The 25,189-nt window shown below is 54.3% G+C and overlaps 1 protein-coding gene across 5 annotated transcripts in view; it reads left to right on the forward strand.

Annotated features, from left to right (window-relative positions):
• Positions 1-25,189, forward strand: part of Prkar1b (protein kinase cAMP-dependent type I regulatory subunit beta) — a 134,416-nt gene that overhangs the window by 99,208 nt on the left and 10,019 nt on the right. For all 5 annotated transcript variants that reach the window (XM_046421001.2, XM_046421005.2, XM_046420999.2 and 2 more), the window contains 3 exons: positions 6,705-6,863; positions 13,866-13,926; positions 17,892-18,013. In XM_046421001.2, coding sequence (XP_046276957.1) covers positions 6,705-6,863; positions 13,866-13,926; positions 17,892-18,013 — 342 coding nt within the window. The remainder of the gene's footprint in view (positions 1-6,704; positions 6,864-13,865; positions 13,927-17,891; positions 18,014-25,189) is intronic.

The following is a 25,189-nucleotide window of genomic DNA, read 5'->3' on the forward strand; positions in this document are numbered from 1 at the left end:
TGTCTTGTCACCTGTGGCCCACAGGCTGTGACTGCCCATTAGCAACTGCTGGTGCACAGTTTCCCAGTTGGCTTAGCTGGTTGGCTATGGGAGAGCACCCAGGAGGCTCAGGGTTCCCCGTGTGCTTAGCCCCAGCCACACGGCCATGTGCAGAAACCCTTATCTGCCCCACATCCGTTGGACTCACACTCCTTCCTCTTCTCATTGCAAACAATGATGTGCTATGCCATCGACCAGACCTGACCCTCTGCCCTGATTCCCTTGAGCATCAAGTGTGGGGTGGCAGGGGACTGACATGGCCCCACCTTTGTCTGAGCCCTCCCTTTGAAGCAGAGTCTGAGTCTTCTTGAACCTGAGGCTCATCCCAGCAGGACCCCTCCCAACCACAGAGGGGCTGCCACAGGGTCCAGGCCCCTGGCATCATGCCACGGGGTTGGGAGATTTCCACCCTTTCAGCCAGGTCTCATCCTGGCTGCCCTGTGATCCTGGTGGGCAGTGCTGCACCTGGCTCCCCACCAGCCCAGGACATGTGGAAACAATTTCGTGAAGGAAGAGGTGAGGTCATTCCATATAACTGGAATTCCCCAAGTACAATATCTGGCAGATCCAGGCTCTCTGTCCCCCATCTACACCCGCTCCCTGCTCCAGGCTCAGGTACAAAGGTAGCAAGCACTAAGGCCCTTGCTGGACCCCTGCTTACCAGGGCCAGATGTCTGGGTGCCCCTGGTGGTTGTCTGGTTCTTGGGCAGCCTCAAATTTGGGACATCCAGGGTGCTGATAGCTCAAGGCTGTGACCTGGTGGCTGTAGTGGAAGGGAGCACCAGCCTTCCTGCCCCACCAGGGCTGTATGTGAGTGCCCGGCACCTTCATCAACCTTAGAGTTTCCATCCACAATAGGGTGGGTGGCAGGGAGTGCCCTGTGGGGCCAGGGCAGAACTGCACGGAGGGAGCTGTTTGGTAGGGAGCACTGGCACTCTGGGAAACACCCAGGGCACGGGCAAAAGCCACATTTAAAGGAATCAAAAGATGCTCAGTAAAGCATCTGGAATGAATGGATGGTGTGTGGGGCAGCTGGGCTGAGTTATGGAGCATATGTTATGATGATTAGTGTTATTACCACTCTGAAGGAGCCCAGCCCGGTCACCAGCCCACTTCTGAGACCTGTGCTGCCTTCTGTTTGCTGGTTTCTGTAAACTGCCTCCAGGGCACTGGAACTGACCTCTGCAGGGCACAGCCTGCAGGTTCAGGGTGCCCAGGGGTTGTGTATGCCTCTAACATCCTAAAGGATGGATACTGGGACACTGCAGGTGTCCTGATACTGACACTGGTCTTATAGGGATGGGGACATCACCAGCATCAATCCCCAGGCTGGAAGCAGCCTCCCCCAGGACTCCAAAGAGGCTGGGCAGGGGGTCCTGGGCACTCTCACATAGTGGATGCTTCCCTCTGACCAGTGGCACTCCAGGGTGACCAGGCGACTGAACGTAAGAGGCACGAGCTTTAAATGATGGTTTTCCAGAGACTCTGAGAAAGTCTGCCACGGTGGGTGTGTTGCCAAGAGCCTGTAATCCATTTCTCTAAGTATAAAAATATCTTCCAATTTATTTTATTCATGGAACATAGCATTTCTACTTAAAAGGACGCTCAGCTGCCAGTTGTACGGGCTCAGGAGTGTGATTCCATTTCCAGCCCCGTGAGACGGGGTTTCCATCCGCATTGTTTGGGGACTCCCTGCTCTGCACACCCATCCAGGTGCACCTTGGACCTGCTGCCTGCAGGGTCCTGGGGAAGAGCTGATTCCAGCTTGGAGGCAGGACTGAGCACTCCCTGGCAGCCCAGCATCCCCCCGACGGCTTGCTCCATCTGGCCCCACAACTGGTGCGAGTTATTATCCAGTGTTTGCCCATGTGGTTACATTGGTAAAATATACTCAACCTTCACTGCTGGAATCACGAAGTGAACTGTGTAGCCATCTCCATCCTGGTCTGCAGAGTTTCCCTCCTCCCATGGAGGAGCTCTGTCCCTATTGCACACCAACGCCCCTCCCCTCCAGGCCCACGGCACCCACCATTCTGCTTTCTGTCTCTGGGAATCCAACTCCTCTTGGGTCTCAAACCAATGGAATCCCACAGCGTTGGTGTGTCCTGTTTATTTCACTGAGCATCACGTGTTCATGCTGTAGCATGTGTCTGAGTGTCCTTCCCACTCAAGGCAGAGTCGCATCCATTGTATGCACACACCTGTCACCATGGAGAGCACTGGGCCGCTTCCATCTTTGGCTGCTGTGAACTGGCCGCTTTGGACCTGGATGTGCAGACATCTCTGGGACACCCTGGTTTCAGCACGTTCTGTTTTGATTAGTGATTTATCAAGGGCTACGCAGCCCATCACCCAAAGTTGTGGAGATTTCTTATGGAGTTTGGAGCTTTCCAAGTGTATGTCACCCATGAAGCATATCCAGGGATCCAGAATTTCTTTTTGGTGCCCTTTTGGCCCTGCCTGAAGTCACAGGCTGTTGGATACAGCCTGGCAATGACTGTGCCTGGAGTTGGGGGTGGTAGACCCTGAGATTTCCCAAGTGCAGCAGTGTTCACATGGGACAGGTGACTTGGGCATGCTGGGCTCTGGCAAACCTTACACAGCTCTGTTCCAAGGAGCAACAGCGTGAATTGGGGCTCAAGGTTGGCCAGGGAGTCAGTGGAAAACTCTAGATTCAGGGTCTTGACAAAATCCTGCCTTCTGGGGCCCTTAGTCTGTGTGTGGTCACAAGGGAGGGGAGGTGGGGGCCATGGCTTGGATTTGGGATTTGGGATCCATGGGGGATCGTCGACAGATGTCCAGCCACCCAGAGGAGTAAAAACAACCCGTGAAGCTGTCCTACATGGTCCAGCTGTACAGACAGAAACCCTAGGATGGATGAGCCCCCAGTGAAGGCCAATCAAGTTCAGCACCTGGCATCTTGGACTGAAGAGGATCAAGGTGGTGGGCCAGGTTTGCTGTGGTGAGAAATGTGGCTGAGGAAGCAGGAGGGCAGTGGGCTGTGTGGGCCTTAGGGTAGGGAGGGAGCTGGCTCACCTGGACACAGGTGCCCTGTCCCTACTCTCTGCGGGCCTGAGGGAGGTCAGGAACAGAGTTTTGTCCTCACCACTCCATGAAGTAGGACAATAGCTTGACAGCACCCTTAAGTCATGTTGCAAGGCCAGGAGACCTGAGGCCACAGGTTGCCTTCACCTTTTAGGTGACAGCTCAGGCCAGTGTTCTGGCCTCTGTTCTCTCTCAGTGCTTCTCTGTGGAGTGCTTTTCTGTGGAGTCAAGTCTGACCTGAAATACCTGGGGAACCCGAGCAGCCCCTACCCTGGGCCGGGCACCTAGAGCTCCTATAGCCCAGTGTGCCTGGGGATGGGGAGGTGCGCCCGGCCAGGCAGGCCACACTTGCTCCACCCGGACTAGGCTTGGAGTTGGAAATGGACAGAAATCCAGTGCTGCCTCATGACCCTGATGCTCGGGCACCGCGGCTGGTCAGCTGATGGATGTCCTCTCTCTACTTCTGGCCCCACTGCAGTCTGTACGGGCTGTGTGTGGGGTTCTCCCTGTCTGCAGGAAAGTTGCTAGCCCACTAGAGCCTCACTCAGGGATCTAGTAGGGATCGTGGCTCTGTATTCTGACTGTCCACGGATGCAGGTGCTGCTGGCCCACAGGCTGCAGGCTGTGTAGCCTTCTGGATGCCCCCTGGCCACTCTCTGCTTGGCTCCCAGGGAGCTCTGTGGACAGGATAGAGTCTCCTGGGGGAGCTCATAGTCTCTGTTGTTTCCTGTTAGGATTCCCACCCAAGCCCTTCCTTTCTCTGGTGCTAAGGGGTGGCTACTCACATGCCCTGCCCCATCAACATCTCCCCCTGTGTTGCTGCATCCAGGGTCTTCCATGTCCAGTCCTGCCTCTGGGCCTTGGCACACCTGTCCCTCTGCTTTGAATTCTCTGTACAAATCTTTGCAGGTCTGAGCCCTTGCTATTCAGAACTTGGCTCAAATCTGCCTCCGTGGGGACTGCAAGCAGTCCCTGGCACAGCCCCTTCTCCAAGACATTGTTTCCCAGTTTCTTTGTGGCTCTTCCATGTTCTACAATGCATACGTGTTTGTATGGTGATTTGCCTATGTCCTGTGTCCCCTTGGGCTGGAAAGTCCCCGTGGACAAGAACCTGTCATCTACCGCAGGATCCCCAGTGATGAAATCAACTTGGGGATGGAGGGACGCTTTATGGACTGAGGGGAGGGAGGGAGGGAGGGAGGGAAGGAAGGAGGAGAGAGGGGCCAGGGGAGCGCCATGCTCAGCAGAGAAGCCACAGTCACTGTGGAGCATAAATGCAGCCCAGTGGGGCCTCCCACCATTTTTCTTTTAAAAGAAGAAAAAACAAAAACAAAAAAAATGAAACAAAACAAGAGTAGCCCCTTTGCGTACCAGCTGGGTGGGGCTCGCGCTGCTCCGGGAGCCGTGACAGAGGCCAGTGTCCCGAGAAGGATGGCCCCTTTGTCCTCTGGGGGGTGGCCCTGGGCCCATCCACAGGATCTGCACAATGGTTTTCTCTGATGCCGAGGATGGAGCTCTGGGAGGCTTGGGCTCCTTAGTGAGGAAGGGTCTTCGTGGGTAGAGGGTCCTGGCTCCCTGGGCATGCTCTGGGGCAGCTGCCACTCCATCCCTCTTTATGTATAGGCCCCAGGAAAGTTGAGGGTACACCTGGGCCAGGACATGGCAGCCCTGTGCTCTGTGGCAGGTGGCCGGGTGTCTTACCATTTGAGGGGCTCCTTTTTCCTCATGGTTTTAGGAGGGAGACTTGCCCACCTCCTCGGCTGCAGATGTTGCCTGCCTGCTTGGACTCCTGTGTTGAGCAAACCTTTGCAAGCCTCAGATTCATGTCCCCAGCCCACATTGCATTCACATGTCAGCCAGAGGCCACACATGGGAGCATCAGTGGGGAATGCTGAAGGGAGGGCTGGTTGGTGCAAGTGCTGGAAATCGAGGTTAAGCAACACCTGCTAAAACCGAAGCAGGAGGTACACTCTTGATGCAGAGGAGACCCCAGGCTCACTGCCCAGGGAAATGAGGCATCTCCGGCAGGTTCAAGAGTGTCCCTGAGAGATCGATGTATGGCAGCCCAAGCTCTAGCCCCTAGATGGATACGAACTGTGCAGCACAGAGGATGAGCCAGTGGCCAGATTGGCACTGGGGAGTGTCCTTACAGGGTGGTGTCATCGAGCTGCACACTTATGCTGATTTCCAAGTTGTACCCCCATAAACAGGTTCTTACAGGAACAGAAGCAGAGCAGGAGTGGCAACTTCAGTGGGCGGCCAGCTGTGCCCATGACATCTCTGCCAACCTCTCCGGGCTTGGGTTCTCTTTGTGAAAACCAGAATCTGATACTCTGGGAAGTGTTCTCTGAGGTCCTCTAAGTTCACCCCTAAAATTCTGGGATTCCCAACCCATGACCCTCCTGTCCAGCATGGTGTGCCGGGGGGTTGATTGTCTTTTGATTCCTTTTTGGATTCCTCCAGGGCTTGTGGAGGGGAAGCCAGGCTCTCCTGCCACTGTGACTGGCCGGGCAGGAGGAGCATGCGCCGCCAGGTGGAGTCTCTTCCTCGCACAGCCATAGCAGACTGCTCCCTCAAGACTTGGTGGTGGACCAGTTCTCCCGCCCTTGGGCACACTTGAATGTGCACTTATCCATCACCTGTGTGGCGTCTTCCTTGAGATAGAAAGTTCTGTGCAGGGTTTATGATTGGATAATGAGTCATTGATTTCATAAGAATCGCCTCCATGATTCATCATAATCCATTCTTTCCCCACACGCACCCATTTTGCCAATGGGAACTATTCTGTAAGCTCATTGACACGCTGCGGGAATAAAGAGTGCATTGTGTCAATTTATAGTAACCGAATCTGCATAATCGCTGCATAATGAACAATCTGCACCATTCTCGCATGGGTGTGGGCTGCGTGCGCACGGTCAATGCATAGTAGGCACGCTGTGCAGGGCGCGACGGCAGCACAGGCTGAAAGGGAATCTTGTCTGGGTCCCTTCTCAGCACGGTTCAGCAGCGGCGCCCAGCCAATGGGCTCCTGTTCAGGCTCCAGGCCAAGGGTCTTGGGTGCTGCCCTGAGAGAGGAAAGGCCCCGGGAGGAAAAATCTTTGCAACCAAAGACAGTTGACATGGCTCTTTGGGGGGCCAGGGCAGTATGTGCTGATGGAAGTGGAGGCTGAAGGGGCAGTGACCCTTGGGGCGTTGCTGAGTGGCAGGAGGCAAGGGGCAGTTTATGAATGGGAAAGGTAAGAGGTTGGGTGTCCACGTGGAATCTCAGCACATGCGTGGTGAGGCCCAGCTCATTGGTGTGCAGTTGGGGAAACTGATAGCCAGAGAGGCTGAGGGTTGATATTAGGCAGCTGAACTGCAGACGGGCCTGGGAGAGGGCTTGGGTGTGCTCCATGACTTGGTGCTGGCCCATCCTTTGGGGCTAGGTGCTGTCTGGCTATTCCTCTGTGCTGGTACGAGTGGGTGGCTGGCCCACAAGCCATGACAGCCTGAGGCCACCTGCTGGGGGGGGGAATGTGGGGCTCCACTTCAAGCAAGAGAGCTTGGAGGCTTCTGTGGGAAGCAGCCAATGTGGTCCCCGTGTGTCCCCCATGATGTCACTCTTCTCATGTTCCCTGCAGGTGTATGTGAATGGAGAGTGGGTGACCAACATCAGCGAGGGGGGCAGCTTTGGGGAGCTGGCACTCATCTACGGCACCCCCAGGGCTGCCACAGTGAAGGCCAAGACAGACCTCAAGCTCTGGGGCATCGACCGCGACAGCTACCGGCGCATCCTCATGGTGAGTGAAGGCGGCTCCCAGGGCAGAGGGCAGAGGCTGAGGCTGACCCCAAGCTGTGGCCCAACACCCTACAGAGGCTCTGGCTTTACTCAAGGAGGATGTGTGCCTGCAAGACACTTCCCAGCCTCCCCTACAGATACAGCCTGTGAGGCGAGTATGAGGTCTTGGGTAGGATTCTGGAAAGCCTCTTAGAAGACAGGCTGACAGCTAGGGAAGTCCCTTTTTCTTTCTCCTCTTTCTCCTTCCAACTGTCTGGGACATGGTTGTGATGGCTGGACCTCCAGCTGCCATGTTGGACCATGAACTATACAATGAAACCTATTCACCAAGGGAATAGAGCAAAGAGGCATGAGGAAGGGCTTCCTGCCAACTTGGTGGGACCACCATACCAGGGCTGGACCACTCACTCCCATACTTCTTTCATGTGGGGATTGACCCTTGGGTTTTAAGCCACTGTCGTTTTAGGTTTGTTCTTACATGCCGCCATGTCTATGCTTTGTGGGTGCACTATGAGGGTATGTGTGTACAGCCCCCTAGGGGGCAGCTGGAACTTCAGGCTGATGTGGTCACCTGGGCAGCTTCTGGACTAAAAAGACCCTTCGCAGTGGGAGGAGGCTGCTCTGTGCTCACCTACACACTACCTGCCAAGCTCCATTCTCTAGCAGGGGACATTAGAAGCAGCAGGCTGAGCCGGCCTGTGGTGGAGACAGACCGTGACCTCCACATACCTGTGTATGGAGGGTTCCTGAGGGGAAATCATGGAGAAGAGGGTGGAGGTGCCCAGGAGCAGGGGACGGTTGCTATCTTCTAGAAAGGCCTCAGAAATCTGCCCTCGGGGAACACTAGGGCAGAGGCCTCAGGCAGGAATGAAGGAGGCCAAGGCTCAGGCTGTGTGGTAGAGCGCTCGGGCCATGCGAGCAGTGAGGACAAAACCCTGAACGGCGTGGTGTGGAGGGCTGTGGCCAGCGAGGACACTGTCCTGGATAAGAACAAGGGCTCTGTCCAGAGTGGTGGCATGCTCCCTGGTGAGGGAGGCCCCACCGCCTCCACTGGGCCCATCAGCTGGACTCTGACCTGGATCACCCAGAACCATGGCCGCAGTTTGAGCCAGCTTGGACCCAGCTATCTCTGAGCCAGATTCACCATCCTGGTGAGGGCAGAGTGGCCCATGGTGAGAAGCATCCTGAGAGTCTGAGGCTGGCTGCTGGGGTCTGAGGGTCTACGTGTGGCCAGCTCTTCATCTACAGCCCCTTCTTTTCTGTTGCTGGGCAGAGGCCACTGGAAGTGGGTGCCTCTTCTGGGGCAGCCACACCTTTTGGCTCTCCCTGCTTACCCAGTGGTGGCCAGTGCTGGGCTAGGAGCTTTTCCTGTCTGATTAGAGGTCAGGGGAACCATAGTGGGCTTGCTGTGAGGGCCATCCTCGAGACAGCATTTGCTCAGGGGCCTCTCCAGCAAGCCTGGAGTTTGAAGAAGGAGGTGGCCATGATAATCACTTAGTAGGGAGAACTGAACCTTACTCAACTCACCCCTGCCAGGGCAACTCACGCCATGGGATGGCCTCTACTCTGTGCCTGAAACCAATACCGTGTCTGAGACACAGCTTCCTCGGGGTCTTGGCTGTCCTCCCAAAGGCCAGACTGGACGGAGCAGGGAGGATACCATTTCTAAGGGGAGCTGTGGCTGAGACACATGAGAGGAATCTGAGGATCCCTATAGTATGGCTCAGGACAGGGCCCCCAGTCTTAGTCACGGAGGCTTGGAGTCCTGCCCCAATGCCCTCTCCTGGTCCCATTGTGGGGACCGGCTTTCCTTCTGCACGTAGGGGTCAGCAGTCCTAGGGGCAACCATTTCATCAGACATCATGCTCCATGAGCTCCTTACCCACATACTGACTGGGCACTGGTTGAGTGCCCAGCATGCACCAGGGCTGTGGCACTGACGTGGATACTCGAGCACAGAGTAGATGAACATGGGACCCCAGGAAGGACTTCTGCAGATCCTCCCTTCTCCTGTCTTAATGTGCATGCTCCTGTCTGCCAAGACCTCTGTGTGGGAGGGATGCTCTGGGGCCTCCTCCCTCTGAGGGCCACACAGTTCCTGTCCCTTCTGGGTGCACCTGGCTGGCTGGGTGTTGCATAAGCCATCGCTTCTCCGCCGCTGTCTACCCTGTGTCATTCCTGACTGGGATTTTTGCGGCTAGAACCTTATATTCAGGGAAACTCTCAAACCACCGAGGGAGCTGGCACTTTCTCTGTTTTAATTTTGGATCCTTGTGTGCTAAGGATAGCCGCCATGGGGCTTGGAAGTCGCAGAGCTCATGTATCGGGAAAGAAAATGACAGTGCTGGGCAAGTTCGGGCAGGAGTGCCCGGCAGGACAGTGTTCTCATTCGTCCTCTGACTGAGCAGATTTGGATGTGTCTGTCAGGCAGTGTCCTCACCCTGTGCCCATTTAGAGCTAAGCTGGGATGTGCTGAGGAGGATGCAGGAAATGGGGGACACTGGTGTCTCCACGGAGTGGACCACTTCCCCAAACATCAACTTGGACGCCACATTCAGGCAGTTGGAATCCCAGAATGTCTGATCTGAAGGTTCTCAATGTCCATTTCTTTCCTCTGAGGTTCTGTGTTATTGAGGGAAGAATGGAGCCCATATTGGCCTGGAGTAGAGATTGACCACTATCCCCAGGCTTCCAGACAGGGGCCCAAGGAAGGCTCAGGGCTCTCTTAGCTCTCTTTTTTTTTCTTTAAACTTTGGGTCCTCTGTGCACCCAAACAATATCTGGGGCCTGGTGTTGAGAGCTAGTGAAGTAGAATTCTGTGATAGAGGCTGTGCTAGGGTCTCCAGAGCTCCCTGCCTAGGGTAGCCTGAGACCTTGGGAACCTGGGACCTGAACAGAGAGGGCCCTCCCTGCCTCAGCACTCCTGACCAGGAAGCCTCAGTGGGACCCAGCACTGAGGGATGGTAGCCTTTGGGGTGTGGGTCCTCCCTCCTTAGCACAGACAGTTGGACATTTGCAACCTTGAGGCCACCAGGGTTAGGGAGGGTCCCTAGACACTAAGACTGGGCTTTGTATCTCCCAGTGTCTCCTGGGGGATCACACAACCTTGGAGGTGGACTATGTATACCCGGTGGTGGAGAAGTCTCTGCAGGTTGAGTAGTGGGGGGCCTCGGGTGATGGGAAGCTTACACCTTGGACAGACTCCTTTGCAGCCACCTTGGTGCATCACAGTCCCAGGCTGGGGTGGGCTTTGTGGGGTGTTGGACCTCAGACACCCCAGGCGGTAGCCTCAGTACAAATGTTCTCCTGAGCTGGCAGGGCAAAGTGGAAAGTGCCCAAGCACCGGGTTCTGGTCCTTGTCCATAGGCCACATGCCAGCAGGTTAGGGCTGGGCCTGGGCCTTTGGGTCACTCTAGCAAGGGCCCCAGTCTGCTGGCAGCTTAGGAATGGGTGGTTCCTTTCCCTCTCCCTGCCTATGGTGGTATCCTCTGACCTAGTATCACACCAGTGCCTCCCTGTACTCCCCAAGGTCTGAGACCCCCTAAAGGGCACCGTCTACCCCTGCTGCCACCTCAGGCCATGGGTTGGCTGTCCCAGGCTTACAAAGCGGGGATGAGACCCTCGAGCACCTCTGGTGCCTGCTCTGACTTTTAGACAAGACTGTTTCCCCTCTGGAAACCTGACCATCTGGGTTTCAAGCACTGGCCTTTGGGGACACCCCAGCCTTACCCTCCTGGTCTCTGATCTCCTGGACTAGACACCAGGTCCTCACGTCCGAGCAGCAAGTTTGGCCCATGTGCCTAGATTCCATGTAGCCTCTTTTAATCCTGCTTCCAATGATATTCCCCAGTGATGATGATGATGGTGAAGGTGATGATGGTGAAGGTGATGGTGGTGATGATGGTGGTGGTGGTGATGGTGCTGAGGATGGTGGTTGTGTCCTAACTTAGTGCAATGAAGGAGAACCCTTGGGGGAGGGTCAGCACCCTCTATTTGTAATCTGATCCTGCTCATAACTCCCCATGTTCATAAACCAGTCTTGTCCTCCCTGGGCCTCAGATTCTCCATCAGAATAGTGATCAAGCTGGCACCTTGATCTATGTGTCTCTGACCTGGGCTCCTTTCCCTTCTCTGAGCTGTCTCACCACTGCCACCACCGTGCTATCTCTACCTCAGTCCAGACGGTTCCTTGTCTGCTTCCCATGGAGACGTAGTGAGACACCAGCCTCAGATGACTTCCCCCTCATCAGCATGGGATGAGGGACCTCCTTCACTGATCCTAAGAGCCCCGCGTCTTCCCAGAACATGATGAGAAGCAGCACGGTGAACCTTGACTCCTATGGTTACAGCCTTGAATCTGACCCACAAGTGGCCCTGTTACATCTCCACTCTGTGGGGAAATAGAGGCTCAGGGAAGTGTCATGGCCTTCTCTTGCCCATTGGGCTACCAAAGGGTGGGACCAAGACTTGAAAAGGGACAGTCTCCTCCCAGCATTCATCTGTCCCCATAGGCTCCAGGCCATCCTGAGGCCGTTGAGTAGCTTCACTCCCACACTCAGTGTCTTACCCCTCTGGGGGGCAGAGACAGTATCTGTCACCTGCCTGCCATGTGTTGTTGTCATCTATCCTGACGTCACAGGAGGGGGGAGGGTGGCTTGCAGAGCCACCAATGTGCTCAGGCTGCCATCATTGTCACCATCACCACTACCTTGATTTTTATCATCACTCTGACTGTCAGCGTTATCACCGCCATCTTCATCATCATCAACATCGCCACTCTTATCACCGTCACTATCACCACCAACATCACCACTGTCACCATCAACAACATCATCACTATCATTACCCACATCACAGTGACTGTCAGCATTATCACCACCATCAATGTCGTCACCACTGTCACCATCACCACCACTATCACCATCAGCAGCAACTGAGGGAACATGGCTGGGGACTTAGTCCTTACAGCTACCCAGGGAGGCAGGAGTATTATTATCCCCTTTTACCAAGACTTAATGGCTTGGTGGCACATCCAAATCTGTCTTTGACCAACTCAAATGTAGTATGCTTTGCTGGCTCTCAGGGACTTGGCCTGGATGTCCTGTAAGCTGAGGCCCTGGGAGGCACAGGAGGCAGGGTGGCTTAGGCCCTAGTCCCTGTCATGGGCGAGGTGGCCACTGTGAGAGGGGGACTGGCTCTGCTCCACAGGTCCGTGTTTCTGGACGTCGAAGGGGACATGGCAGGCCAGCAGGGAGTGCCTGAGCAGCTGGGGCTGGGTGGGAAAGGTCGGCTCACAGAAACGGTGGAAAAACCCTTGGTCTGGCCCCGTGGAAACTGCTGCTGTGCCCTGGGGACTCGAGAGCCATTCCTTCCCCACTTCACTGCTGCTTGCATTTTTGTCATAGCTTTCTGGGGACAGGCCTCCAGTGCCCTTTCTCCAGCCCTTCCCCTGAGAGCCCTTTTCCCTGCTGGGGCAGATCCCGCTCCCTTCCCTGACCTTCTCCCACGCCTGTCGCCAGGTCTGACCCAGCAAGGAGGGTGTGGACGGAAGTCTGCGGGACGCCTCCCCACTGCCCCACTGGGGAGGGGGCTCCCGTGGCAGCCCCTCATTTTCCCATTCGACAAAGTCACCTAGGGTCCCTTGGAGGAGGCAGGAGCCTTCAGCTGAAACTACTCTCAGTTCTGAACCATAAAGCCAAGCTGCGTCTTTTGCAGGTGGCCTGAAGAGATGGGAGAGGGCCTGGAGTAGGGGGACCCTGCCCCACACTCAGTGGGGTGGCTGTGGGCCTGTGCTTCAAGTGTGCTCCCCTCTCCCCTTTCTCCTGCTCCTTGGGGCCACTGTGACAATGTGAGTTGTGACAATGTGCACAGAGCTGAGCACCTGCCTTTCACAGCGCACTTGTAAATGCCACCCAATGTGACTGTGTTTCCACTCTCTCTGGCGAGGCTGTTGACTAGATGGGGGCAGATGCTCTGAACAGACCTCTCCAGAGACAAGAGGTTCTGACAGATCCACAGGCACGTGGGGGCCCTCTGTGTGTCAGGGGTCCTGCCTCTCGTGTCTGGTCCACCTCCACTTGCCCGACATCTTCCAACATAGATTCTTCTTTAGAAAGTTGATGGTGGGTGTGCTTCAGTGTCCGAGGCTGCCTGTGGCTTCAGGGACCAGGAGGGTCTGGCTACTGCAAGTAGGTGTGGGGAGGAGCCCATGGGGATATCAACACCATCTCACCGATGGCCAAGCAGGATGAATGAGCCTCCTCTGCCATTATTGGATGTCTGAGGCAGCTGGGAGGGCTACCCGCCAACTGCCCTCAGGCCTTAGAAGCTCTTGTCCCACCTGGGTTAGGATCAGGGTTAGCTGGACACCACCCTAGTTAGCTGTTGCTGAGTAACAAACTTCCCCTGGACTTAGCGGCCTCTGACAGAAGCGTAGCATTTGGCACAGTTTCTGTGGGTCCTGAGGAAGCAGCTTAGCTGGGTGCCTCTGGCCTGGAACTCTCTAGGGTTGCAATCACTGGAAGGTATGAAGGATGAAAGATTGTTTCTGAGATGTCTTGTTCCCATGGTGCTGGTGGCTGACAAGAGGCAGTATCCCTCCTTTGAATCATGGGGGGCAGTATGGTTGGTGCCATAGTGTCTTCCACAACTCAGCTTGGGAAATCTCCTTAGCATCCCCTTGGTTACCTAGGTCAGCCCTGTTTGGTAGGGGACAATGCATATATAGGTTGTGGACCCTGGGGGTGTACTGTCAGGTCCCCATAAAGGCTGGCACACCTTGGGCCATGGAAGCCCCTTCAGAAGACTCCAGGGATTTGAGGGCTGGGTACAAGAAATGGTCTGGCTGTCACAGGTTCATGGCCATCTGCAACTTTCAGGATTTGGGATGCTTTAAAAGGGTCTACTTTGAAGAGTTCGAAGTTAATAGTCCTCTGGGAAAGTCTGGAATTGTTGAAATGATTCAGGTCTGAAGACCCACATTCTCCCTTTTTCTTCCAAACAGGGCAGCACACTGAGAAAACGCAAGATGTATGAAGAGTTCCTCAGCAAGGTCTCCATCCTAGGTCAGTGGCTCTGCCTGTCCCCAGGTGACCTCTGTGGGCTCCTGTGAGCACCTGCCCTCCAGTCCCAGATGCCTTCCCTTCCTTGCATGGCTGGCAGGTTACACACTCTTGGTATTAAGCAGGTTAGGGATATGTTCACACACACTTTCACATATGTACACAAGCACACACATCCATCAGTGGTGGGCACACACTATGGTCTGTGGCATGACAGTTCTTAAATCAGGGTTGTGCCGGCTCAGCTCTCCCACTGTCTTTGATGCCGTCGCCCTAGATCCCTCATTTGGTTATTTGTTTGTTTCAACTGTGGATTGGACCCTTGGCACTCAATCACTGAGCTACATCCCCAGCCCTTTTTATTATTTTTATTGTTTTATTTTGAGAAAGGGTCTTGCTAAGTTGATTAGGGCCTCAGCCTCCCGAGTCGCTGGGATGACAGGCGTGCACCACCGTGCCCCGTGGTCAGTTACTTTGAGCTGGAGGCCAGTTCTGCTTCCTAGTAGCTGGGTGGTTTGGCCTTCTTCCCCTGCCAGGTTGCTTTACTCTAAGCATGGCTGTCCTGGGGACATCCCTGTGCTTTTTATGCACTTAGTGCTCTGTCCCTGGCGGATACGGATGGGGCTGCAAGTGCACCCCAGGCTGGCACACTCAGATGAGCACCCTCAGCCATCGTGTGGGGAGGACACTGCCAAATCTATTTTGCACATGGTGAAGCTACTAGGGAGGCAAAGACCTGGGCCCACACCTGCCCCTCCTTGCATCTCCCACCTGTAGTGACCCACCCAGCCCCAGAGCAGCCAAAGACCCCTGTGCGTGTATATATGTATGTGTGTGTATGTGTGTCTGTCTGTCTGTCTGTGTGCGTGAATACATACTTTGCCCTGAACCACATCCTATCTGATTTCTTTCGTGAACTGTTGAGATACTCATAACATAGAAGGGACCAACATGACCATTTTAAGAAGTGTGGTTCAGGGGAAAGAAGCACACGCATGGTGTTGCTCTGTGTCAGCGCTGTGGTTTCACCACTGAGTCATCACGCTGAGCAGAAATCTGTCCCCGTTAGTGCCCTCCCTGGCCCCTCCTGCCCTTGCTACATGGGTCCCCTGCCTGTCTCTGTGGACTTTCCTATTCTGGCCTTTCATTTGAGTGGGATCTCCCATGTGGCCTTCCTCGTCTGGCTTCTTTCCTGTGGCTTTTTAAACATGTCATACCTGGAAAAAGAAAAAGCACTCTCCTGAGTTGACCCCTAAGATTTTTTTCAGGGGCCGAGAAAGGGACTTTTTATTCCCACGCAAAAGAGAAACCAGGGACTTTCTTGTCCTTTGCCTTTGGGTTTCCTTGCCTTTGAACAGAGGGTGGCGTGGCCACCTGGACCATTGTCACTTATCAATTCACTCATTTACTGATAACCATTCAAGCCCATGGCTGCAGGGTGGCATCCAGCCAAACACAGGCCCCTTTCTGCCCTCCTGGAGACTCTGCTGACCACCCCAGGACTTCAGCCTAGTATAGGCATCCCAACTGGAACTGATTTCTTCCCTTGAATGTCTTGGGCATTTAGACGCCTATGGACTCTGGGCACCTGTCTGGCCGTGCCCACTCATCTTGTTTCCTTTAATGAATGCAAAGCATACAAGTGTGACTGGCTCCTTCGGGGCCCTGGGTGAACAACTACAAGACTCTGGTCCCCTCTTCTGCTTGGTCACCACAAGCCACACATGGCCTCCAAACGTGGCCTGTGGACATTGTGTGGCGACTGGCTTTAGGAGGCAGCTGGCCATTGCAGCCCGCAATGGATGGTGCTGTTTTGACCACTCTGAATTATTCTCAGCTGCTTAGTAGCTACAGGGTTCAGCCGTGACTCCATTGTTTGCAAAAAATATAGGCAGCCTTGATCTTTGGGAGAAAAGTAAAAGCATTTTCATACTTAAGTGAACTTAGGCTCAGTTTGCTCTGCATGTTATTTACAAGATGTGCCCATCTGCCCTCAGCTTGGGTGGAGACTGTTGCTATGGACAGGGCAGCCCCTACCCCACCACTGAGATATGCAGGAAAGGTAAGTACACCGGGGGCCTCCATTTCCAGCCTCTCCTCATGAAAACATGAGGCCGACCCAGTGTGGGAGACTTCCCAGCCCTGCCCAGCTGGCAGGGGTGGTGAAGGCCACTGAGTCGCTTTTGGGGAATTCTGTGCTGCAGGCCCCTTCAGGTGGGGCCTGAGCACCCACCTCATACGTGCAGCTGGGCGGCAGGCTGACTTGGCTGGAGCACCTCCTGGGACACTCGCTTGCATTTTTCTGCACACATGATCAGAAGGGACCATCAAATGTGGACTGGGGTTGAGGCTCAGTGGTAGAGCACTTGCCTAGCATGTGCGAGGCACTGGGTTCGATTCTCAGAACCGCATATAAATAAATGAATAAAATAAAGGTCCATCAACATCTAAAAAAAAAAAAAGCGACCATCAGACTCCTGTAGCCCGAGCACCATGTTTTCCTATGCAGGGTTGACTATTAGCACCCTGTGTCTCAAGGGACAAGGATCCTAAATTGTAGTTTAAAACAGCAACGACAACGAACAAGTGTCTTGTGTTTCATGAGTCACCTCAGAGCTTTAAGACGTTAAAAAAGACAAACAAAAAACAAAAAGAAAAAAACCTTGGGGCCAAGAAATTGCCATGTCGCTTACAGTTTCCTCTGACAGTTTTTAACCAAGATTTAAATTGTTGGGAGACAGAGCTTGCTCCAGATCACAATTCCCAGACCTCAGATTATTGTAGGTTTCAAATGTCATGGAAAAAAAAAATCTGCTAATCAAACAGGTGGAGGTGAACTCTCAAGCAACTGATTTCAGAACTGAAAGCGACTTATCACGGCCTTCGTGAGGACACCAGTAAACCAAACCTGCCATGCTCCCACACAGTCCCTTTCTGCATCCGCTTCCTCCTGAACACAAGCTATAATCTCACTCCAAAGTCTGTAGTCACAGGCATGTGGTGTGTGGCCTGTAGGGCACACCCCTGTCCCAACAGCTTCTGGTCTCACCAACTTAGGGCTACACGCCCTGGCTGGAGCACTTTTGGCAGCCTGAGCCCCGCATGGCTTCCTGTGGTCTTGGGGTTAGTGGACAGCCATAAGTTTTGCAATGTGTGGCACGGGCAGATCCCAGGGAGAGAAACCCCCTGCCAACCTAGATCTAAAATAAATGCTTTTATTTTTCATTTTTAGCAGCTGACCTACATAGATAGTATCTAAGTATAGGCCAATTTCTTTCGCCAAAAAAGAAATAGTTAATCAGGCGGTTGTGATTTTCTTATAAAAGTCTCACGTTATTATTCTTTTCTTCCTTCTGAGTGTTAGGGATGGATAATGTCAGGAAGGGATGGTGTGAGAAGGGTGGAAAGCGCTGTTGAGTTTGCAAATGTTTAAAGATAAACTTGGCATTGGAGTTAGGAGTTTTGGCCTAAAATAGTGGAAGGCTGCTCTTCTTGGACGTTGAAGCATTTGTGCCAGGGTCTTTGATCAGCCCGCAATGGATAGTGCTGTTTTGACCACTCTGAAATATTCTCAGCTGCTTAGTAGCTGCAGGGTTCAGCCATGACTCCATTGTTTGCAAAAATATAGGGAGCCTTGATCTTTGAGCGAAAAGTAAAAGCATTTTCATACTAAGTTAACTTAGGCTCAGTTTGCCCTGCATGTTATTTACAAGATGTGGTTGGCTGTGAGTATTTTCAAATTGCATCTCGTGGCCGAAGGTGGGGTGTGAGCTGTGTGCACATGAATCCCCTGTAATAGCAAGATGTCCAGGTCCCACATGCAGAAGCACCTGGGAGCTGGCTTTCTGCTCTCCCCTTCGTCTGTGACTCAGCTCACTAAGTAGACCAGGGGAGTTTCCTGAGCCACATCCTGAGGAGAGCAGCTGCTGTGGCAAGGGGCAGCCTTGACACCTTATTGTCCTCTACAGAGTCCCTGGAGAAGTGGGAGCGCCTGACTGTGGCCGATGCCTTGGAGCCTGTGCAGTTTGAAGATGGGGAGAAAATCGTGGTCCAAGGGGAACCCGGGGACGGCTTCTACATCATCACAGAGGTGAGTCCTGCTTGGTACCTCAAGGGCACTGTGTCAAGTAACAGAGCTGCCTGAGTACCCTGGAATTCATCCTGCTCTGACCCCCAAGTCCTCCCCACACCAAAGTCTACTTGGAGTTGGTGGGATGATGGCCTCGTGTGCCTGCCACAGACATAGGTGTGTCTCTCAAGAATGGTGGTGGAGACCAAGACCCACACGTGTGATCACATTGCACGAAGCATGCACACAGCGCAGGTTGAGTTGGGGAGCCAGAGCGAGATGGGTGGAGCATGTCCCTGTCAAGCCCTGGTGTGGCCTGTGGTCTACATACAGCTTCACAGCACATTACTGCTGGGGGACCTGCGTATGTTTGGGGTACACCAGATCTCTGAATAATTTCTCACAATTGCACATGAATCTACAATGATCCCCAGATTTAAAGTTTAGTTTAAGAAGGACATGATGAGTTTTTCTGCCTGAAGTGTATGAGACACTTTGACCGTGGCCCGCACAGTACCCTCAGCGGGACAAGCAGCCCGCTGGTTCCTCGGAGCCCCTGGGACATATGGGCGCTGGAATCTGTGGCCACCATCTTGGAAGCTGCTTGGGATTGGGTGTACCACTGTTATGAGGAGAGGATCTGTGAGATGAGCGGCTTGTACATGAACGTCTGCTGGGGGATGACCGAGGAAATTCTAGCTCCTGATCTGGGGTGCCTGTCCCCACAAGGGGACGCCTTAATGTAGGTGTACTAATGTGGGTGAGCTGTCCAGAGCTGGCCAGTGCATTGACCCTGGGGCTGCAGTCTACCCTGGAGGAAGCCCCAACCCTGGTAGGGGTGAATGCACCTTCTCGCCCATGGAGAACTTTCCCAACTGTGCAGAGCCTGGTACTTGTGTCTTGATTCCTACTTCCTGGTCCTCGAGGCCAGAGGAAGCCCCTGCTCACATTCTCTCTTGCCCATTCTCCAGCTCTCCAGAGAAGAGCAGGGCTCATGCATGAAGGAGTTTGCATGGCCAGTATTGTTACCGTGGGGCTGTTGAGAGGAAACGGATGTGAGCAGAGAGCCCAACCCCCTGGATGTTCGGCCAATATGACCAAACTCAGGAGTCAGGTTCTTGGTTTGAAATAAGCAGAAGCAAAATTCATTTGCAGTGTTAAAGATATGGGACCTTGTGTGGGGACACTCACTTTCTCTGTGGAACAGGCCATGAGGCACAGACCTGGAAGCTTTTTCTCCTTTGGAGTGAGGCTCCTGGATGGGTCTAATAGGGCCAATGACCCCTGCAGAGCTCAGTGGTATGGACGTGGGCCAGGGTGCTGGTGGAACATGAGCGAATGAGGCTGGCCTTCATCTCATTTCCTAGAGAGCTGCAGAAGGGCTCCTGGAGGATTCCCAGGGGACAATCCTCAGGAGGTCCTCAGTCCTTAGGGTAGGGGACTCATTTGACAACAAAGTTTCTTTAAAAAGAAAAGGGGAGGAAAGAATAAAACCACAGGCAGAGCAAATTATGGCTCTGGTTGGCATTGAGGGCGGCCTCCGGTCAACAGTCCGGAGAGGGAAGTGGGCCCTGTTTTCACTCCAGCACCCACGGGATCCCACAGGCTCACACCCGCCTTCCCCAAGTGTGTCCCTGCCCTGCGTAGGCAGAGGCCGGCGCTTTGTCACCTCTACTGGGGTGAATGGCCGTTCCATGCGGGACTTCTCTGAGGCCACTGTTTCACTGTGGCAGGGACCTGGGGCAAGCATAGCCATTTCAAAAACAGCCCAGCAGAAAATCACTTGTAACCCTCAGTCATTGAGTAACACCGAGGACAATGAGTGGCGTCCTCACTGAGGGCTTGAGGAGGCTCTACCTATCACCTGCATGAGTTTTCCACTGACCCTCTGCCACCAGACGGTCATCTCTTTTCCCACTGGCCATCTGCCTGAAGCCATGTCCTGCCCCCCATAATGTTCCATGAGTGCTATGTCTCTGCATTTGTGGCCTTGGTTTGACCTTATTCAGGGTGTCTATAGGGACCCAACCTCTTCCAGTTAATAAATGAAGATTTGTGCTTAGCCATTAGCTTTCCACCCTCACCCCCAAATTTTGAAATATTAAAGATGGCTTCTGTTCTTGGCTGTTATTTCCCATAGAAAAGTGCACTTGGTTCCCTCCCCGTGTATCGGGAATTTTCCCAATGGATGCGACAGGAATGGCCTGGCAAGGCATTCAGGCTAGGTCACAAGAAGCTTGCCCATCCACAGCCTCTCAGGCTAATTCTTGGGACCCTCTTCTTGGGATCCAGCAGCCATGCTCTGGGGTCTTCCATAACAGGGCTCTGCCCACAGCAGCCCTGAGTGCCCAGTGCCAACAGCCACAAGGCATGCTCTATGGTGGTCGCCCAGCCCAGCTACTGCCTGGTTTAGCCTCCTGAGAGACAGCCACTCAGCCCAGCTCCAGGGTGGTGAGACAGAACAGCTCTCTGGGGTCACACTGTCCTTGCCTAGGCACTAGGATGCTCTGCTGGCCCCTCTGCCATGGGAAGAGGACAGTGTGAGGGAAGCCACAAATGTCTCTATTTGCATCCTCTGATAAGAAACTGGTGTTTATAGGCTGAACCTGGCCCAGGGGCAGATTTGCACTTGACCAGCGTGGTGCTTGGTTAGACATTTGAATTTGTTGTTGATATCTTAAAATCAAATTTCTTATAAAAGTCTAGGTCTGTCATCTCTTTAGAAGTCTGTATCTGGCCATGCTGGACTCATCCTTGTCTGAGAGACAGACACCCCTTAGAAAGGGCTTCCCAGCCCATCTCCATCCCCTTGGGCCCTCTCTTCTGGTCAGTGGTCTCCACAGTACCTGGGTCTTCAGAGTTTGCAGCCTCAGTTTGAATGGCCTTGAGACAGGGAGCGAGTGACTCTGACTACGGCAGACAATCATCCCTTATACCCTGTGGCTGAAGACTCTCCAGCTGAGCCCAAAACCCCATGCAGAAAAATCATACAAGTGTGTGTCACAGGTTGGGGTCACCGAGTGCATGAGTGCATCTTCACAGGACACAAAGGAAATCGGCTCTGGAAACAAGAAGAGGCTGTCACTGAAACTGTATATGTCCTTAATCATGGTGCGGGGAGGTTTAGGCTGTGCCAGGGTTTGGACAGGGTCCTTGTATAATCAACTATGTCTTTCCAGAGGTCCCTCCAAGTCTCCTCTGAGAGAGGGAGCAGGGGGGTTCCCCATCTGCCCAGCACACAGGGTGGACTTGAGCTGGCACATGGACACCTGGTACCTCAGACTCCACATCCAAGAGCAGCAGCATCTCACAAGCACAGCTCCCTACATTTCCTGCCCACTGCCCTCGCCCTCTGCCTCTGGTTGACCTGTGAGATTCTGCCCGTGGTGTTCTGCAATGCTCCGGCAGCCTCTGAGGGACCTACAAAGAGTCTCCAAGAAGGCAGCTAAGTAGTGGGGACCATCGCTGCTTCTGGGAGTGACTTCTGGGTTGTCAAGAATGCCCCACTGACTGGGCTTCTTCACCACAATAAAATTGTGGCCTTTGGAGTGTAACCAAGGCCACTTCTTGCAACCCTGCAAGAGTACGTGAAGTGGTTGCCTTGGCAACAAGGATATTTTCGGGGGTGGGTGGGTGTCCCCCTCCCTGTCTTCCTGGAGCAGCACGTGGAGAAGCCTCCTCGTCTCCTCCCTCCACTGGGTGGGGTGTCCCTGTCTGGCAGCCGCTCCTCACCTTGCTTAGTTGTCACATTTCTGCGGGTATGCACTTCCAAGTGGAGTTCTTTGGTAAACCTGCCCTTGGCGGGTCACAGGTACCTTCTGGTGAGGCCTCATCCTGCGGAGCTGGAATGTGGAGCCTCTCACCCATCTTTCCCCCTGCCAGGCTTGCTCTGTCCCCTGGGCTTCCTAATGGGTGGACCTTAGAGGCCCTCGGGATACTACAGTGACTGCCTGTGCGTGCCTCGATCTGCTCTGCTAGAAGATGTGGTTGTTTGGGGGGCTGATTTCCACCATGTGTGGGCAAATCTACAGGAAACTGGCCCCTGGGAACGAAGCTTTGCCACAGTGCCAGTTTTTTGGAAGTGATTGGAAAGGGGAGCAGGAAGACAGGATTCCTAGCCTACATGATCCCGAGGGTCTCTGCAGGGGTGCTCCCCACCACACAGAGGCATCGCTCTTGTCTTCTAGCTCTGCGCACACACATGGGCTGTCTGAGCAAATGGATCTGCCAACCCCTCAGACAACTGACCTCAGTACTCTTGGAGAACGTGCTCAACAGATAGTGGCAGAACTGACCCTCTTCGAGTTTGCCTGTGTGAACCTGGAGGTGCAGACTCAAAGACACAGCACCAGTGGATAGGGCCAGCCCTGCAGCTCCCAGGCCATGCTTCTCTCTCTGCATACTGAAGCTGGGGCCACCTGGGCCAGGGAGCCTCAAGGTGGGACACAGTGTTGGAGGGACAGCATTGGAACTGCAGGAACTGTCCCTATTTGTCTGCCAAGATGCATGCTCAATTTGCCTTCCCAGAAGAGCTGCATGGGGGCCTGGCAAGGAGGGCAGTATACTTCCAGGACATGCCAGGTAGGGGGAGGCTGAGGCTGTCCCGCTGGTCCGTGACTTCATCAGAATTCGCATCTCCAACTGTGCTCTCCAGGAAAACGGAGGAGGATTTGGGAAGGGGCTCACGTTCCCGCTGTGCATTCCTCAATTTGGGCCCGAGACCTTGGAGCGCCTGGAGGCAGCTGGGCCCAGAGCTGGTTCCCCATAAAATCCTGAGGCTGAAATTCCCCAGCTCGCTCCCAGCCAGAGGCCTGGGAGGCGTTGCCATAGAAACACTAGATTGGATTTATCTCCTCACTTAGCAAATTAATTTTATGAATGTCCACAATGTTGAAGCAACTGCAAAACAACACATTTCACAGCCGCCCTCAGGCCTGGGAACGCTCCACTCGCCAGAGCCCAGCCCCCTCCACGCTCCCCGAAAGGCAGATTGTTCAAAATCCAGAGGTCACTCTGCAAACTCAGAAGGAGGCTCCTACGTGGGAGCATCCAGGAGCCCCAGGCACATGTCCAGCTCTGCCCTGGGCCATTGTGCCATGGCCTGTGCCTGCTGGCCATGCTCCAGACACTGCGGCCCTGTGGCTTCAGGAACATGTTTATGCCTGGAGCATCTTGTCACCCACTGTTCCTGTGTCATTTTCCCCTGCTCCTTTCATGGTTATTAGTGCCATTCTTTTGGTTCCTATGTGTCCCTCTGGGGGCTACTGCCTGGAGGAGGGATTGAGGCCTCTGGGAGCTATGTGGGTCCATGCCACACACATGGTCCTGGAGAGGTGTGAGCCCCAGACAGGAGACAAACTGCACGGGGCCTCTGTTCTGTCTGGAAGTGAGGTGGCATGGGAGGACACGAGGGCTTGACGGGAATTGAGGCAGGGCCTGGGACAGTATGAGCTTGATGGGTATCTGGGGGCTCAGGCCCTTGGGCAGGGATTGGGAGGGGGCCATGGGGTTGCATCTGAGGTGGGAGATATCAGGGTGTGTGGCTACAGGGTGAGTCCGGGGCTTGGCTATGTGATGGAGGACCCTCTGGGTGTGATGCAGCCATGTGGGGGGTTGAATGCTTACTTGCTGAGGAATCATGCTGGGTCTTGCACAGAGAGTAAACTGTAGAAGGGCTCAGGGAAGAGGTGGATCAGAGGTGAGCAGTCAGACCGAGATGATGTGGGGGCTCAGGGAGCAGCAGGGCTCAGGGTCTGCAGATGAACCAGCACAGAGTTGAGAGGAGGCGATCAACAGATGGGAGGACACAGGTGGGCAGGGAGACTGTGGTCCTGAAGTGCAAGTAGAAGTTTTGCAGGTGGAGGCTGGAAGGGATCATACACGCAGTAGCACATGCAGAAACGCAAGGCACCAGGTGTGGTGGAGGAAAGGGGCCGCGATGCAGATGCTGATGTTGGATGTGTGCCAACAGATAGATGCCCTCTGCAGAACAGTCACATCTTGTCCCGAGGCCACAATCTACTGGTGGTGGGGGAGCGGAAGGGAGGCTTCAGGTCTGCAGTATCCTCACTGCCCTTGGCCTCTGGCTCCCCAGGGAGCCTCCCTGTTTGACCTCCTGAGCTCCATATTTGCTCCTGCACTGGGATGAGCTCTGTGTGAGGCCATCTGAGCAGCTTGCTGTGGCCTCCCAGGACCCACTCACTGGAAGAACCTTGTATCCCTAGCAGGGCTCTCAGCACATGGCGGGAGCACCCCCCAAGTGTTGTGAACATGAGCAGTGCCTGCTCCTCTTGATCCGCTGAGGGGGATCCCAGCATCTTCCAGAAGTGGGAGAGCCTGGCTGCTGCCCCGAGACCAGCCATCTCCAGCAGCGAAGCTACGGCTTCCTCTGGGCTGGCTGAGGAGCTTTCCCATACCTGGCTCCGGGTCCTGTGTCTGGTGCTGGGGACTGTCATAAGTGTTTGCTGGCAGATGGGTATGGGTAGCTATGAGAATATCAGGATTCTTGGGAGTTTCGGGCTCACCACACCAGGTGTCTGTCTTGTGCCTCAGACTCACTGGGGGGCCCTGAGCAGCTCAGAGGGACATAGTTGCCAAGAGGATCCACGGGCCTACCCCATTTCCCTTCCCATTGCAGGACAATTTCATCACACAGAGGCTGGAAGGGCTGCATGTCCCAAATCCCAGCGTGAGCAAACCCCTCTGGCCTGTGTGCCTGGATTGTCCTGAGTACAATCCCAACTTCCCTTTCCCAGTGGGCTGGATGTTATTCCCTCAGCCCATGGGGAGCTGGGAGAACCTCTAGCCGCAGTGAGCTTGGCGCCCCAGGCTGAGATGGCCACACCACGCTGCTTTGGAGTGACAGGCTGGTTTCCCAAATGTGCACTGTATCTTTGCTCTGGGCTGGAGACTCAGTTTTTGTGTGAATCGAGGCACCTGTGGCCGGCTGGTCTCTGAGAGCTCCATGCAGCCGAGGAGCTGGCGAGAAGCTGCAGAAGGTGGCCAGCCTTGAGCTCAGGGCTCTGCATCCAGAGATGAGAACCTTAAAAAATCTACGGGAGGAAAATATACCATGGATAAAGATGGTGACAGAGTGCTGCTCAGAGAAGAGAGATGCCCCCTGCCCCACGTAGGCAGCTCTCTTGACAAAGCCTTCCCTGTGTCGTCTTTCTGATGTTGTTAATGTGAGAAGCACTA

This window comes from Marmota monax, unplaced genomic scaffold (assembly GCF_021218885.2).
Source record: "Marmota monax isolate L192 unplaced genomic scaffold, Marmota_monax_Labrador192_F-V1.1 WCK01_AAM20220418_F8-fsc00266, whole genome shotgun sequence".
Lineage (NCBI taxonomy): Eukaryota > Metazoa > Chordata > Mammalia > Rodentia > Sciuridae > Marmota > Marmota monax.